General features: G+C 40.5%; 1 protein-coding gene across 6 annotated transcripts in view; it reads right to left on the reverse strand.

The window, feature by feature from the left end:
• The window catches only part of mib2 (MIB E3 ubiquitin protein ligase 2), a 38056-nt gene that overhangs the window by 18137 nt on the left and 2718 nt on the right, over window positions 1-17201 (reverse strand). For 2 of the 6 annotated variants that reach the window (XM_087834371.1, XM_035905732.2), the window contains exons 2-3: window positions 6731-7129; window positions 5537-5708 (exon numbers count right to left, since the gene is read on the reverse strand). In XM_087834371.1, the coding sequence (XP_087690497.1) occupies window positions 5537-5708; window positions 6731-6953 (395 nt within the window). In that variant the 5' untranslated portion in view covers window positions 6954-7129. Of the gene's footprint in view, window positions 1-5536; window positions 5709-6730; window positions 7130-13027; window positions 13158-14772; window positions 14863-14889; window positions 15030-15070; window positions 15499-17201 lie in introns of those variants that run through there. The other 4 variants (XM_006785342.3, XM_087834370.1, XM_087834372.1 and 1 more) reach the window with 4 other exon arrangements.

A 17201-nucleotide genomic window follows, 5' to 3' on the forward strand; every position in this document is an offset into this window, starting at 1 on the left:
TATGCTTAATAATAACATACACACAGACACACACACACACACTATTAAAGCCACAATATTCTCAACATTAACCTTGAACACAATCTGACATAGGTGAGCTAGCCATATCTTCAAAATCAAACATACTTTATGGTAAAAATTTGATCAGATCTTGGTGCAAAAGAGCTGCCTATTCCCATACTTCTCGACGAGATCAAAGCCCAGCTTCCTTTCCAAGCAAACAGCTAATGGGACAAACTCCAAATCATATTAAATCCAGTGTGTTGAAAAGAAAAAAGAGTCTTGTGAGAGCCGTCATCCTCAGGGAGTCTCATAGAGACTCTCGTGCTGGGGTTTCGCTCAAAGTTAGGCTTGACTAACTTCTCCCCCATCACTAGCCAGATTTTCAGGATCCCATATGTGCCACAGCAGAAAATAGCAGTGCATTTTCCTCTTAAAGCTAACCAACAGTGAGTGTGGTCTGAGCTTAGACAGGTCTGTGCCGAGAATGATGTGTATCTGAGCACAGAGCTTTCAGCCTAATCCTAGACAGCAGAGCTATCAGAAAGCAGGGCACCACAGGGCAAATCATAGACAGTGAACGTGCTAGCATCCAGTACTATGTGCATCTAGATAGTCATGCACATGCATATACAGCTTCAAACCATGAAGCTGCTAATAACAAATGCCCATTTCCTGATGGCACCATTCAGATTTAGTTTAGAAAGACTGGACAGACTGAAGTATCATGAGCACCTCTACTTATGACAACAACAAGTCAGCTCATTAAAGCAAACAAACCTATTATGAAAACATGACCCATGGTTTTTTTGAGAGCAGATATAAACTGACAGATGTCCCCGTTTTCATGACAGTGAAACACACGACCTCAGTGTTTCACATGTTTGTTTTTTCAGTACAGCTTCTCTTTCAAGGGATCAAGATTTCTAATCCAGCTTGACCAAATGTCAGCGCTGCTCACAGACAAGATGAGGATCAGGGCAAGAGACCTAAACCTACTGACACAAAAGCTGGATCAACAGTCATCCAAGCAATAGCCTTTGGTATTAAAGCAGTGTAATACACACAAGGACCTACCAAGCAAAGAGAAGTCACATCTGTCAGAAAGACAAAGCTAAACTACGTGTATGTAAAAATACCAGGAGTGGGTCATGCAAATGCATTCAGAGCTTGTACCTCAAAGCAAGTTTAAAATGTCTGTCTTGTTTGCATTTAGAGCCTTTAATGTGTGAGTTGCCCCTTTACAACTGTAAAAACAGCATTAGGTTCCAGACTTACTGGTGATATCTATAGAAATAACATGTTTTGTCATTATCTAGTACGATACTTGTTTTAATCCATACTTCACCTAGTAACGTACTAATCTTAACTCATTTGAGGAGCGTTTTAAACGCTATTGCGATAAGACTGGAAAGAAAAAAAATCATTACACATTGTACTTAGATCCCTAACAAAAAAATGAGAACGAGAGACAGCTATTTTCCCACCAGAGCTACAACTCTATTCAGTTCTGTCTGGAAGAGGGAAAGCAGCAGAAATCCCTGCAGGACAATAATGAGGATAGTTTGGTTGTAGCTTAAACATGAACACACAGCAGAAAACTGAGAAGTCAGGTGGGGCGGTGAAGGATTAGGCACTGATTTGACCCAATAGGTTCGCATGTGTGATGCTTGCGTTGGGAGAGCCGATTAACCAGCTGCATACCGACCATCTCCTCGTAAACATATGGCACGCACATATGCTGCTGTGAGCATGTAAACACATGCCTCTTTGTACCATGTAACATATGAATCTTAACTAAATGCAGGACTCCGCAGGCTTTTCAGTGCATTTGGTACATTGCAAAATTATTCCAAAACAACAGCCAGAGGCTAATAACGACCAGGCTTCATGGCTTGTGAGCATAAAACTTCGCCCTGACTCGCTCCACATCTGAGACCTGTTAAAACATGTCTTCAAGGAAGTTGAAAATGTTAACATGCTAATCCTCACAGCTGAGAATGGTAACCATGCTAATCCAGCTAAATCTGCTGTAATTACAATGGAACACTCATGTACAGTACATCCGGCTCAGCTCTCACACCACGTTTGTGACGGCGCTATTTTATTGTCAGCATTCTGCAGCCGTTTATTACGCTGACCACCGATTGTACCCTCAGGCCGCCGATAAAGTTTCTGCCAACGGTATGACAGTAAACTACAAATAGATCAAGCTTGCTTAAGTTGCATTTAAAGCCTTGCACATGTTTGACCCACATGAAAGGAGTCCCTCTTAACTAGCCCGAGCCCCAACTTGAGTTTCCTAACATAAATCACAGCTAGCACTGCATGAAGTCACAAACATTATGAAGGCAAGTTAAATTTGTCCTTCCAGGCAAATATCAGTGTGTCCCATGACTGCCAGATTATAAATTCATCTTTTGAAATGCTGTCAGTGAAATATGGGTCAGTGTGGTCCGGAAATAAAGAAGCGCTGTGTGTCTGGCATCACATATTGTCGACTGCTCTTCTACTTCATTCATTGGATGAGAAAAGAAGTGACTTTCATGTGATGATCTTCCAAATCTGTATCAGTGAGAGAAAACAATTGCAATTTCATTTTTTCTCCGATTATACAAATCTCCCTTTGATAAGACTCCAAGATATAAATACATAGCATTATAATGATATGAGAGAAAAAGTGTTACTTATATCACACAAATGATTAAATGATCTTGGTTGTCTTGTATAATTTGCATTCACTACACTGGCTGTGTGCTGACATTATGAGTAAGCTTGCACTGACCAAAAAGACTCCTCTAGAAAAATGCTTCTGACATACATAAACAAAAGTTATTTCTAACTTCAAATACTTGTATTTGAGATCTTGCCAACAGCATAAAAATTACATAAAGAACCTTTACACACTCTTCATTCTTTTAAACCAGGGGTGGGCAACTCCAGGCCTCAAGGGCTGGTGTCCTGCAGGTTTTATACATCACCCTGGGTAAACACACCTGGATCAAATGATAAGTTCAATACCAGGCATCTGGAAAACTTCAAGACACGTTGAGGAGGTAATCTAGCCATTTAAATCAGCTGTGTTGGATCAAGGACACATCTAAAACCTGCAGGACGCCAGCCCTTGAGGCCTGGAGTTCCCGCACCCCTGTTCTAAACCATCCTCTAAACAAAGATTAATGCTGCAGGTGAAAATCCAACCCGATTTATCACCACTGTGAAAAAAACAACTGAATAACAAACAATAACATCTCAAAATTTGTTTTCTAAAAGCTAAAATTTCACTTTAAGGGGGCGGGGCATAATTATAAGCCAGTACATAGTTTTCAGAAGTTAAAGGAATGACTGGAATATTTATTGGGGCAACATAAATATATCTTGTAGTCAAACAACTGAAAATATGTTGAGTCACACTGAAGTTCACCGCCATCGAGAACAACACGTGGAACATTGTGCACTCACTCGCTGTGAGAGCCGTCAATGATAAACACCGAACCACTCAAAAGACAAAGAGCTTCGACCTGTTGGAGATTTCATCCACATCGTGACAGGATAAGGTTGGCATCAATATACCATTTGTATTTTTGATTCTTTAAAAGTCATCTCCCTGAGAGCCAGAATTGAGAGAGGCTCATTGTGTCATCACTCCATTCAAAAAGGTTGCAGAAAAGAGCTACAATTTCTAAATCTCATTCATATTATAGAACCTAGTATTTATGAAAGGCCATTTCAAACATCTTTCAAATGGAGATATTAATCCCACAACATCCTATTTTAGTCTTTGAAATCTCTGTATTTTAAGATTCTGTATTTCTATTCTTCTACACCGCTTTAAATTAGCATCTACGTAATGTGCCATGATCTCAAAGAACCCACACAAAAAAGGTTTCTACAGTATAAATAGTAACTAACAACAATGCAAAACTGTAACATTTAGGTTGACGGATGCAAATGCTACTTACATTTACTAGCTCGAACAATTTAAAGGGGTTTCTCGTCTCAATAAAGTACAATCTTATTTTCGGCTTTCTAAGTTTAGCCTTGTCTCACTTTGATGTTATGCACCCTGTATGAGATTGCAGCAATGCCTGTTTGGTAGATTTCAATAACAAAGGCAGGTTGCTACTTGAAATATATCACTACTATATATTTCCTAAAATCATTATCTTTGTTAATGTGTCTAAAGAAATCCCCAACTCAATGAAATAAAAAATGAACTGTCAGTGAGTATTAGCATTTACTTGCCCAGTACTGACAAAAGGAAGGCGCTGATGTTTTAACCCACATGGAGGTTCACAGAAAGGTTTTTATTCTATCATCTCAATGCTGTTCACAGCTGAGCCAAACAAAATTTTGACCTTAATGAAAATCAATAGTTTTGGGGAGAAACTGAGGAAGGAAAAGAAATGAGATTCCAGCTGGTGTCAGAATGCTAAATGATTACTGCAAAGGCCAGATTTCACTCAGATGTGCAATTGATGTGCTGCTCCAGTACCATACCACCCATCCATAGCAGACGAGTACAGACCTGACCAAAATCTAAAATTCCACTTTATTAACAATACGTCTCATATTTAATTAATTAAAACAGGATTTCACAGATCAATGCAGGAAAAATCAAGCTGCACATTCACAAGCAAGGGTGTAAGAATGCCTCTGCTCATCCCATTTTAAAATAATGTGCTGATTGTGAGACTTAATTTTTTTAAAAAGGAGTTTTAATAGAAATCAAGATTACCAAATTCTTGGGCCAAAAAAAAAAACTTTTGAGAGGAAGCCATTTGTAAGAAGCCATGATTCATGCACCTATTCTGAGCATTTTTCGGGCAACAGACTCAGAGGAAATAAATGGAACCGTGTTGGACCTGGACGGGACTAAACTATAGAAGAAATCTGGGTCATACATATCACCTCGTTAAAATGAGAACAGGCCATCCAGCTGACATTCAGACAGTGCCTGGAGCAGTTTGGAGCTCTACTGTGAACTGATGCAGAAGAGTGAATTCTGAAGGGAAAACTCACTCCAGTAAATCTGGATACATAGGACACTTGGAATCAGCTCACTAAACATTTATCCCCAGCAAGGAGGCGTGCAGTTTGCACGATGCCCACTTTTATACCACAGGTGTCTTGTGATGACATTTGTTAGAGTTCGTGTGGGACCAGCCATGCTCTGCTGAGGTCGTTACAATTGTGGCTGTGACACATCCATTTTTTAATGGTTGTGTCACCCTCAAATACTAACATCTTAACACATAGCACTGTAGACTAACTACAGCCGCAGCCAAAGTCCAAACAATAACAATAACAATAACGCTGAGGTACAACATCACAATCACAAGCAATAGTGGCCGCATGATGTTGTTCAGAAGACTCCGACCAGACCTACAGGAATGTATGAATTCCAGATTAAGATTAAGATTTGAGGAAGCCATTATGAGGCCAACACAATTTGAAAACAGCAAAGTAGAAAATACACCATCATTAGAATAAATAAGGATCAGCTGTGCTGGAGAGCGAGCAGCGTCGTACTCACGGCTGGGAGTGTGCCGTCTCGTAACGCTCAAAAGCGTGGCTCAGGTCATGCTTGTTGTTCATGTAACACTGGGTGCACAGGTCGTAATCGAAGCACACCTTGCACTTCCATCGCATTCCCATGATTCCATGCTTCTTGCAGCTGTCACAGATGATATTGGAATGACGCACCCCTGGAGTGGAAAGTGAGATGTTGAGTGGGGACAACAGGCTTGATGTTTCTTTTTGTATTTTTGTTACAAAGAAACATATGTTTTGACAGAACATGTCATAACCTTCACAGCAATGAGGACACTACCATTCATTCCCCCGTGTCTAAGTCAGTGAAACGTTTAAGGCATACGTCACATCCTTAATGATGTTACTTATCGCAGAGGGTAACATCATGAGATGTGCAAAAACTGAGGCACAAACAGCATGTGCCTCAGGACCCCCACCCCCTTGGCTCCTCATCTCTTCTCCTCCTCTTCTTTCGCTCCATTAATTGAAGGGCAAGTTTTGTGAGGCAGAAAAATGTTGCTTGAAATGGAGCAAAAATGCTAATGAGTCCTGCATTAATGTGTGTGTCATTCAAGTTCAAAACTGAGCTGGATGGCTGATGGCTGAAGATAAGAGATGACTTACTGTACCCCGCTTTCTTTAAATGGGCCCAGTAAAGGCTACGTTCACAAATATACAAAGTGTGTAAAGAGAATGTGTGTAAAAAAAAATAAAAATAAAAAAAAATACAGAGTCAACTACATGGATACATTTTTCACTTTTATCAGAGCCTTTCAAGCTAGTGCTTGGCCTTAAAAATGCTGAAATATCAGGATAAGACAGAGTTCAAGCATAAATATAAAACAAATCCTGATCAATTTTTTTTTTAATTTAAAAGAAGTATTAGGATTATAATAACACTATAATTCGTAGCAAACAATAACTACCTACACAAATTTGAACCTATTAAAAGCTTGGAAAGTAATCTAACCAAAGGCAACATTTTATTTTGAAGGCGCTCCTGAACATCAAAGCTTCTAGCATTTTCCTAAGCTGGAAAAAGCAGAAATAACCATTTTAACTATGAATTACTCAAAGGACTGAAAACAATACAAGCATAGTATCGTTTGGTATAATAACAAAACTACAATCACACTGGTGCCGTGACTGAAAAGTTTCACAGCAGTTTCATATGACTCTAATGCAAATCACTTACCAATCTGAGCGTTATCATAAAGCAGCAGGTCATAGGCACCCTGGTAGCCAGTACGGTAGTTGGTTCTCGTGCCGCTGTCCCACTGCACCACCACCGTCTTGTCTGGAGTTGTAGTGCTGCCCTGACGCCCGATCTCCACCACAGTACCCACATGGCCCTCGCCATCATCTTGGTTTCCCCATTTCCAGTCCAGGCCGCGCACAACACGCATGCCTACCTCCATGCTGCCTCTTTTGGGGCCTGGCCGACAGGCTGAGGGCAACGTCTGAGGCCTGGCAACGCTGTCACGTCCGCTGCTGCTGCGCCTCCGAGGCTTCTGAGGTGCAGAGCCGGCTCGTGCCGATGGTACTGCTGGTAAGGACGGCACAAGGGTTGTTTCCGGGAACAGATCAGGGGTGACTGAAGGAAAAAAAGGATAAAAAGCATTGAAAGAGCAGTCACAGTAAAATGCTCCAAGTACAAAAAGAAGTTGATACATTCCACTCCTGCACCAGTGTGTTTTACTACATGTCTATCAGTGTTTGCTTGGGGACTTGAATAGCAGCATACCATACGTCCTATTAATTTCTTAGTAGTGTTTTACTCTTAGGGGTGGATCATTCACTGGAGGTCTTGCTGTGCATGATGGCACACTTGTGGAGAAAGCAGCTGGACATCAATGCTATGCCCTCCTGCGCTAATCAAGCCCTGACCGGATATGTGCACATGTACACACACACACTTAATTCTTTAGCAGGACAACATATTGTCCTCATTCTTGTCCTGAACGTCAACTCATAAGACTGAGCTAGTAATCATGGGGCAAAAGCTGAAAACACATAAGGTGAGATCTCTGAAGCAAACAAAACAGGCCTCTTTTATGTGACATAAACAAAGTTACAATTTAACAATGAACAAAACTCTGAGTTTATGTGATTGCTAATGAGATAAGTATTTTGTCTCACAAAGACTGGCGCTACTGGTCCAGATACGATCAGCCATTAAGCCATCGAGTTGAACTTCCTTATACGGGGATTTCTTAAACACAGAGTTAATCACAAGAAAAATCTTACCCACACTCCCCTAGCCTGGGCTTGTTGTCATATTCTTCATGAACAAGTGAACACTAAGCTATAACAGCAAAAACAATCAAATGCAAAATAAATAAATAAATAAATAAATCTCACAGTATTCCTCAGTAAGTAGGGAGTAATCTGCCTAAATCTCCTTAATTAAAAAGAAACAAACTCTTTTTGCCGTAAGCGAATAAATTAATTTAGGTTCTTTTTTCAAGAGAGACCAAAAAGATTAAATTTTGTCTGAAGGAGAAAACATTTCACACAGCTGACTGAGTGCACCAGTGGTTTAAACTGATGCTGCTGGGTGTTGGAGACTACAACTACAAGTAAAAGGAAGTGGCATTTACAGTAAGGGAAAGCTTGAGTCAGCAGCACAGAAAGAAACTTCTGGAGACCATGATCATCAGCACACATCTAATTACATCCATTAATCACATGTGGGCACATCAGATCTACTCTTTTATACACCACATCATTACATCTCCATCACAATTTAAAGTATTCCTTGTTTATTAAAGCAATGCTATTTAAATATAGTGTGTCTCAAGTAATTACCAGGTCCTTTCCTACAACATGCATTTCAATAAAGAAGATGTCATATCTTCAGTTCTTTGGAAGTACACATTCTTTTGGTCGCCATTATTCACTGTAAAGCCAGGCTTACTCACACAAACACACACACACACACACACACACACACACATACAAGGCCTGCCTCCACATACAGCACTACCAAAGAGGCCTCTTGTCTTGCTGTAATGGAGAGGAAGAAAATTTACTTAGACAATGCAGGCATTGTAACTTGATTGCTTTGGATTTCAAGGAATACCAGTGAGACAACAGCCCTGGACTTACCAATAATGGTGGTAGACCCTAAATCAGTCATTATTTTATACCCCTACAGTTACTGACATAAACAGAGACACTAGTAACAGCAGTCACTAGTAGTGACTGGTTAAACTGCAAGTCAGAACAATAAACAACGCAATAACAGCTTATCTGTGGCATATCAGGCACTATATCTGACAACAATGATGATGTGGGTAGTCCATAACTTCCCTGTTCAAAGAAACTATTATTTTAAATTAAGCAGATGATGAGATTTAAGCTTTTTCTATGAACAGCTCAAACAGAGAAAAAATAAATAAATAAATGATCTTTAAATCCACAAGTCTGTGCATATTTGTGTGAAAAATATCCTTAAACTTTCCAAATACCCTCCATTATCTGTTCATGTTTACACCCAACATGTCTTTTAATATTGAGCCTAATAATACAGCCATAGTGTTTATTAAAAGATAAACAAAAACCTTTATATAAAAGGGCGGACAGATGTTTGTAAGAAGCTGAGATTACACTTGCACGCTTATTGAGATTACAATGTCATTTAGGTGGTGACTGCTTAAACATAAAACATATGGGATGTAGGGGATAAAAGGAGGAAAAGCAGGCTGCTTATACTCCATTTTCTGTCCAACGTGACAGCTTAGCCTCTTTTGTGCACTGAAACAACATCCCAGTTATCTAATATTTCAGCGTGCACAGAGAGGAGCTGTGAGGGGCAGTGGACAGCCTTCATGAAGCTTCCCAGCATTCTGCACATGGATGCAAGTAAGAAAAGTGCTGGATGACAACACAATCCTAACTTATTCAGAGTCAAACTGAAACCCTGGAGGTCAGTATATTTATACCACAGTTAAATCTGCAGTGAAGCTGAGTAAAGAAAAAGCAGTCAGCTGTCTTAGCCTTCAGTGTTAGAAGCTCTTTGACAGATACAGTAAAAAAAATAAATAATAATAATAATAAAAAAATACCAACCTATCATCACCTACATTTAAAACTGTTTTGCTATCCACACATACCCCCCCCACTCTCCAATACCACCCACTCCACAGCCCCCTCAGTGTTCCAGAGAACCCAGCGTGACTACTGATATCTTATCATTATTAAATAGTGCAGTACTGAGAAATAGACTAAAACATAGTGGATTCACTGGATCGCTTTACCTACGCAACTAGGTCATTTCCAGTTTCACAATTTAGTGCTGAGGAAGGTGGTGTTTTTGCCTGTGGAAAAGCTTCATGAAGATATGCACAGTGTGCACAAACGGTGAACACACAGCTAAAAGCTGTCCTTGGCAAACATAATTAATAAAATATCGCCATATTCTTTAATCCCAAAGTATTTTTTTTTCTTTTATGTTGGCAGACGGTAGCTGCCAGCCTTCTTCTCAACACACCAACTGCGGAAAAAAAAAGATCACAGAATCCCAACATCTTAGGCAACAGAGCTGCTGTTTAAGAATCCTGAAAATGAGAGTGAATCCTGTTGAAAACGAATCACCAGCCCTCAAGTGAAGAGCACACTTTTACCTCATGGAAACATTTCAGAAAACGGTGACTACCACTTTATGCTTGACAGCAAAGCGGTACGGATGTAAAAACAATTCAGCATGCTCTGCTATTAACAGCTTCATGCAACTTCAACTTTAGAATTTACTCTATGTTTTCATGTATTACTACATCTCATATGTAATGTTGCAAGGCAAATACAAGACTGTGCCAACAGACTTAATGATGAAATTTACTGTCAGTCTTTACTACTTCATTAGTGCTCAAACAGCCAAAATTCTGCTCAGGGACATACAGACAACAGCAATTAGTAGTTGCACAGTACCAATACTGTGTTTACATTTATCGACATATTTTTTAAAGAGCACCCACAAATACATTTAAATAAATACCAGACAGACAGTTCTTTCAAACCTAATCAGCGCCTGTAGTGTAGTTTATGATAACAGCAAAAAAAAGGAGTGAGGTCATGGCATGACTTTATGCATAATGTAGGACAGAACGATACGCTTCTCAATGGTGGTCTAGGTTTGAGAACACATAAAAGATTGTAGCCACAGTCTACGAGTTTTACAAAGCATTACAACCAATAACGATATGAGATATTCTGAATCATAGTTTCCAGATGTCAAACTCTGGAGTATCACCACATTTCGACAACTGCAAGCGAATATCTAATTAGAGCGAACAGGTGCAGGCGCAGCATGAGCTCTTTTATTCCAGAGGTCGGCTCTCCAGCGCGCATTCCTTGTACGTCTCTCTATGAGAGGCGGGGGTGAAGGCAGTCATGACAAGGCTACCTGTGTTGCTGAAATGTCACTGCCAATCTGCGACAGAGGGCTAAGACGGCCTGGATTACAGATCTCTGCCTGCAACAACAGATGGCCTAGCTTCCGTCATACACGCTGCTGAGGGCCAATCTGGGAGAGTAAGGTCCGTCACACAAACAACAGGCAGACATGCCAAAATTACACACAGCAAAAACAAACACACACATTTAAAAAAAAATGTAACAAAAAAAAAAAACAAAGAAAAAAGTCCTCATTGAATTATTATGTGTAGCAGCTGATCACAAAGCAAACAGCAACACTATGTCTAATTTATTTGTGCATATATGTTGTTTGTAAAAAATAACTCAATGCTAATAGCACCCTTAATTGATTTCTTTATCTCATACAATAAATACAGAAGTTGCAAAGAAGAAAGATGTATATATTACTCACGGGTGATATTTCTTCTGCTAAAAATAGGAAATACTAGTCAGTTCTTCTGTATTTGTACCATTTTTTTAACTTATTGTTCACTGAAATAAAGTTAAATGCAATACAGCATAAAAAATTAAATAGGAGAAATCATAAATAGATGATCATAAATCGCACTGAAAAATAGTCCATGATTAGAGAAGCACTTCAGAATCAGTATTAATGGTAAACACATGTCCCCACTTTAACTTAAACAAAGACTGTTACATAATCTTCAGAGATGTAGGCCCACAGCCTGATAAGCTATCTGAAGACATCGATGAAGCAGATACTACATATTTACACTTCTTTATCCAACCATCAGAAAGACCCAGTCCTGCCCTCTACTCACTGAGCAGCTTCAAAATGGAAAATGAGTCAGGAGTATTATTATTGGCAGAGCCAGCACCATCAGATACGTGCTACTGTGCAAAGCTGCAAAGGCCCAGTTTGGCTGCGCGCCCAGAGACACATGTTCAAATTGGCTTATATCCTCGATTTCATTTCTAATAACAAGAGCCCGTTTGCCTGTACTGATATTCCTTTCATCACTGTCACCGGACCAAAATGCTTACCAAAGTGTAATCTATACACAAGAGTTTAATATCAGCTTTAATATCAGAAGCGAGTAAAAGCCTGCTGGAACTAGTTTACGTCAGAAACATCTGGAGGCCCGAGGAGTTGCGGGAAAATCAATAAGGACCGTGAGTAAATAATACCTGTACAAAAAGATTTCTCCAGCTTAGGTGTCGAGATTAAAAGAGAACTCTCAGTTCACCGTTTCAGGTTTCTGCTTGCCCTAGCTTACTTGACATAATCAAATGAGAGCAGGTCATATAGACTTAACAGAGACACCAATCTCACAGCCTCGCTACAGATATGTGATATAATATTGCTCATTTTCTTCTAACAGCATTTTCTGACCACTGCGGGCTTCCTCAGAAGGACAACGATCCTTGCTACACAGCAAAAACAGATCTGCAGCAGAGTGCAAAACACTACAAAGAGCACAAGGTGTTGATCCAGACTGACTGAGCATCCACAAGAACAAGCCCAACCCACAAAAGACCCCAGCCCAAAATGAACAGGATCCATTATTGTTTGAAAATGTTTAGTTTTACAGAGGGCATATGCCTCAACAAACAGATACTAAAAGTAAGTATTTCCTCTATATTTTTATACATTTAATCATTTCAGCTGTAATTTTTTTCAAAGGTGTAGTTTTTATTTTAATTTTAGGTAACTAAATGTTTTTAGTTACCGGTCTTCACCCATCATTATTCTCCTTGTGGCAGACACACAGGACGTTACCTAAGGTCCTGTATCCATCCCCTCATCGCCCTGCACAAGTGGAGCCCACTATATTATATTATTAGGCAGGCGATTTTAATATTGTGGCTCATCTGTGAAGATCTTCAGTTCCACAATTCCAAAATATGATGACCATGCACCTCTTAAAACAAATTCACACTAAACTCTTTGTTCAAAAGCATACTTAGAAAGCTTAATGGCTACAGCTTGACTCTCACAGACGTTTTCAGATAAGAAAACTTCAACCCTAGAAATTTTTAAAAAAGACATCAAAAAACTCTATGACAGCACTGTACTAATCATATTATACCACACGATAATGATAGTCATACTCACTTCCCATGATCTTTAGTCCACTTTTGAACATGTCAGCAGCTGTAGGATTCCAGTTTTCTGTGACACCTCAAGCTTCAACTACTTTTATCCAGGATCTACTAGCAAGACCATGTGAAAGCTCCAGTCACCCCACTACCCAGGGAGTGAACCCTTTCTAGCACAGTCTCAGTATTTGGTTTGCTGTGAACTTTGATCTTTGTTTTGGAACATGCAGTTTCTCTCTCTCTCCCTCTTTTTTTTGGGACAGATGACAGATGTTGCTCAAGAACTACATGCGCCTGACGCCTTATCTGGGGTGAAAAACATACTGATTCAGTAAAGAAATAACTTAAAAAACAAACAGTGCAAATCCCACAAGAGGACTGTTTTTTTTAGATAAACACATTACTTTGTGCTATAATGAGCACTGTCACATCAGAGGTACACGAAAGCTTTGATCAGTTCATGTGTTTGCCAAGGGTGATCTTTCATACAACGAGCTGAACTCACACAAGTGCAAGTCCAATCAGGGCCGGCATAGACCTTAAATACATCATTTTAAAAGTCAATAGTGTGTCACATGTGACTACTTGCATATGATAATTCGATTTTGTATTAATGACACCTACAAAAACAGGAGACAAAGAAATGGGGGGAGGGGGGGGGACACATTAAGTCTTACCCACTGGCTATACCTGGCTCGCTCCATTCTTGTCTTAAAAGCTAAAAATCGATGCAGTATTCTCCACATCACAATCATCCTCTCTAAAAGAGTCTACTTATTCGACATTTTTGACAGCACTCCCTACAGCTCTGTAGTCATTGCCTATACTAATACTGTTGAAGAACTGTGATTGGCTTCCCTGTAACTAAAATTAAAATTACTTACTCAACGTTGACACCTCATACTGAGATTATTGCAAAATCATTGCATCTGCAGGTCAGGACAAACATTTTTCGCATTGTGATTGTCACCCAGCTGTTACACAAAGAAAGAAAAACATACTGGCTGAGTGAGGTAAAGAAAAAACCTACACATAATCAGCGCAATTGACGACAGACCTAAAGTACAGAATCAATGTGACTCAGCATTGATTCTGTACTTTAGGTATTTGTATATTAAAATATCCAGGCTGTACTAACCTCACCTGAAACATATGAACTTTTAAGTCTTATCTAGGCCAGTGTCCATTTATTTGATCGAGTTTAGTTCGCTTCACCAAGCACGCAGTGTTGTGACAGCTACTTCTAATAAACGCAAATGCCTGTGAGATGGGGAGACCAGTGATTAAACAACTGGCATTTGTGAATCGACACACTAAAATCCAAAAGCACTTGCATTACTTTGACAACACGTACATTAGCGTGATGCAGTGCCTGCAGGCCAGGACAAACATGTTTAGCCATTTATGTGACAGATTGGTTATAATCAAACAGAGATAGCAGCAGCCAAGCGGCCAGATGTCTGCCTCAGCACGACTGCTAGCTTTACTACAGATTGCAAAGACATGTGGCACAATTGTAGTAGCATGGCTGTGGACACATGCTGGCTGCATGTATGTTGCACATGAACAGTTTCTCTGTCTGGGAGCTAAACTATGAAATCAGGAAATATGTCTACCATATATTGCTGGGGCTTGAAATGTGAACAGAATGACAGAATGGATTTCAATATTTTACACAAAAGGCAGGTAGCATTGCTTAAATGGACATGACTGAAGCTGCATCACTTGCTACATATTGCATACCCCATTTAGCTGGTTTACCTGTTGGTATAGTGATGTGCAGCAGGGTGAACACAGAGACCGACAAAAACAGGAAGGAGAGGAAGCAGCTCCTACATCCTGCTACATAAACACATCAGAGAATGAAAAATAAGCTACCAGTGGTCCCACCAGCTTCCAGCAAGGAAAATATAAAACGCCTCTTCAGCACTGAAGCCTCGTTCTGATGCACTCCCTGAATGAACCGGCCAAGGAGGAGGAGGGTATACTGGGGGGCGGAGGAGTAGGACAGCCAGGATGTCTTTCAAGAGATATCATATGCACTTGCAAGCAGACTTACAGAACCAGCATCCTTCTGTAGTGTACAGACAAACAGGCTGTACAGGATCAGAGCTGAAGGAAGAGGAGAGTGCCTTGCTGCTGGAGGATGCAGCCAGCATTTAGTCCTTTGTGCGTTGTGTCAGCAAGGATTACCGCCGTGGAGGAGGAGGAGGTGAGAGGGAGGAGGAAGGCCAGGAAAAGCGGCTGCCTGACGAGCGCTGCATTCAGCTTGACGTTCCCGTGGTCTCACATAAAAAACAGGCCAATGGGCTTTGCTCTGTAAAGGCTTCCTCTGATGCTATACTCCATCACTGAGGGACGTGAGCATCGGCAGCACGCATGTGAAGCTGACACGCTGTGTTTACAGAAACAAAAAAAAAATGCAAAAACACATGCGCATCAAGCTCTGCATAAGGATGCACAGCCCTCTCTTTCATAGCCCGTGGGGACAACATTCGCTCTACTGCCAATAAGCAGACAAGCAAAGGACACAGAGCAGGGGGGAGGGGCATATGCTTCAGGGGGAGGGTCTGGATATTGTGTTTTGTGTTGGGAGATTGCTCAGGGAAATGGAAAGGGGTGGGGCTGGTAATGGTTTCTGATGAATGGGCATCTGCCACAATCCTTGTTTTTTTTTTTCGGTCGCAAACAGGTTTGTGCAACCACTGCTAGTCAGAGAGCAACACCAGTCCAGAGATTCCTCCAAGCTCACACTGAGAAGAGACGGGCATTTGTGTGTGTGTGTGTGTGTGTGGGAGAGAGAGAGTAAGAGAGAGAAAGAGATTCCCAATGCTTTCCTAGCTTTGAACAATTATCTTCCAATGTGGCTACAGCTGTAGGAGACATCACCAATATGGATCCAAAAGTGAGCCAATGACACTCTGTCCATGCTAGCACACACATGAATGTACAGATGGTAATGCCAAGATGCGAAAAGACAAGTGCAAGCTTAGGAAGTACTTGAGACCCAGCCATATAATAAAGTTTATCACACTACTCTTGTAAACAAAGCTCCTGCTGTCTGTGTAATAGACATATATATAAAAGGAAGCATTCAGTCACCCAGTTCCTCTTCCAGCAGACGCAAACACACACAAACATGTCATCAGATGTCACCAGACTGGGAGGACTGCTGAAATAAAAGCCTCAGGCTGTGAAAAAAGATGTTTTAATATAGCTGCAAGACATGTCTGATCAACCAACTGTCCCAGCAGGTACACTGGCTTTATTTAGAACCTTGATTTTATTACAAAAGACAACAGGGAACAGCAAACATATTTAGCACTGCAAAGAATCAAACGCTCACTTCTATTTATGTCCTGGGTACTCAGGCCTGGAGTATGAGACCAAGGCATCCTCACTGCTCAGTCCAAATGCGTGCCATGAATGCAAACATACTACAGATGAAACGGTATGGAAACTTAGTGTGATGATGAAAAATTATGAATGTTTGTTTTTCCACAGAGTGAAAACATTCATTCACTGTAATCATTTAAAGCTCCAGCACATCAGCCAAGTCTGATACTAGGTTATATTCAGTGACCCCCACCCCCCAGGAGTAATTCACAAAGCTACAAATTAGTCTTTAGAAAACTGTAGAAACTGCAATGAGCCCAACAAGTGGCATAAATACAGAGGAGGCTGTATCTGATTTTAACCCGTTTCTCCAGTTGCAACCCCTTTACAAGTGTAAAAACAAACAAATTCCAGGTTTGAAATAATAATATTTTGGTCAGATGACTTAACTATGCAACATGTTATGGTGTGCAAAAGCTAAATGGAGCTTGCAGACATGCAATGAATCTGGCAGCAGAAGAATCATGTGTAATTACAAGAGTGGGTTAAAAAAACAAAGCCTTTCGCAGCAATGCTCTCTGTGTTTCTGGACACCACAACCAAATCTGATCAAGTTTCCCCTTACACCCTTAAATGCAAATATAGCCACACTTCACTTTTTAGTGTCACTCATCAATCAATTTCTTGACAGATCACAATGGCAGCAGGAAAGCTACCACAACACACAGACCACAAACACCCAGAGGTGGTCCAAGACCAGATGAGATCTAATAGCAGCAGTGTGTTCTTTGTCCAACCCAGGGTTTCCCCAAATTTGATGTGCCCAAAAAACTCAAATGCAAGGCAGTAGGGGC

The sequence above is a fragment of the Neolamprologus brichardi genome, chromosome 20 (genome assembly GCF_056152115.1).
Source record: "Neolamprologus brichardi isolate AB-2024 chromosome 20, ASM5615211v1, whole genome shotgun sequence".
NCBI classification, from domain to species: domain Eukaryota; kingdom Metazoa; phylum Chordata; class Actinopteri; order Cichliformes; family Cichlidae; genus Neolamprologus; species Neolamprologus brichardi.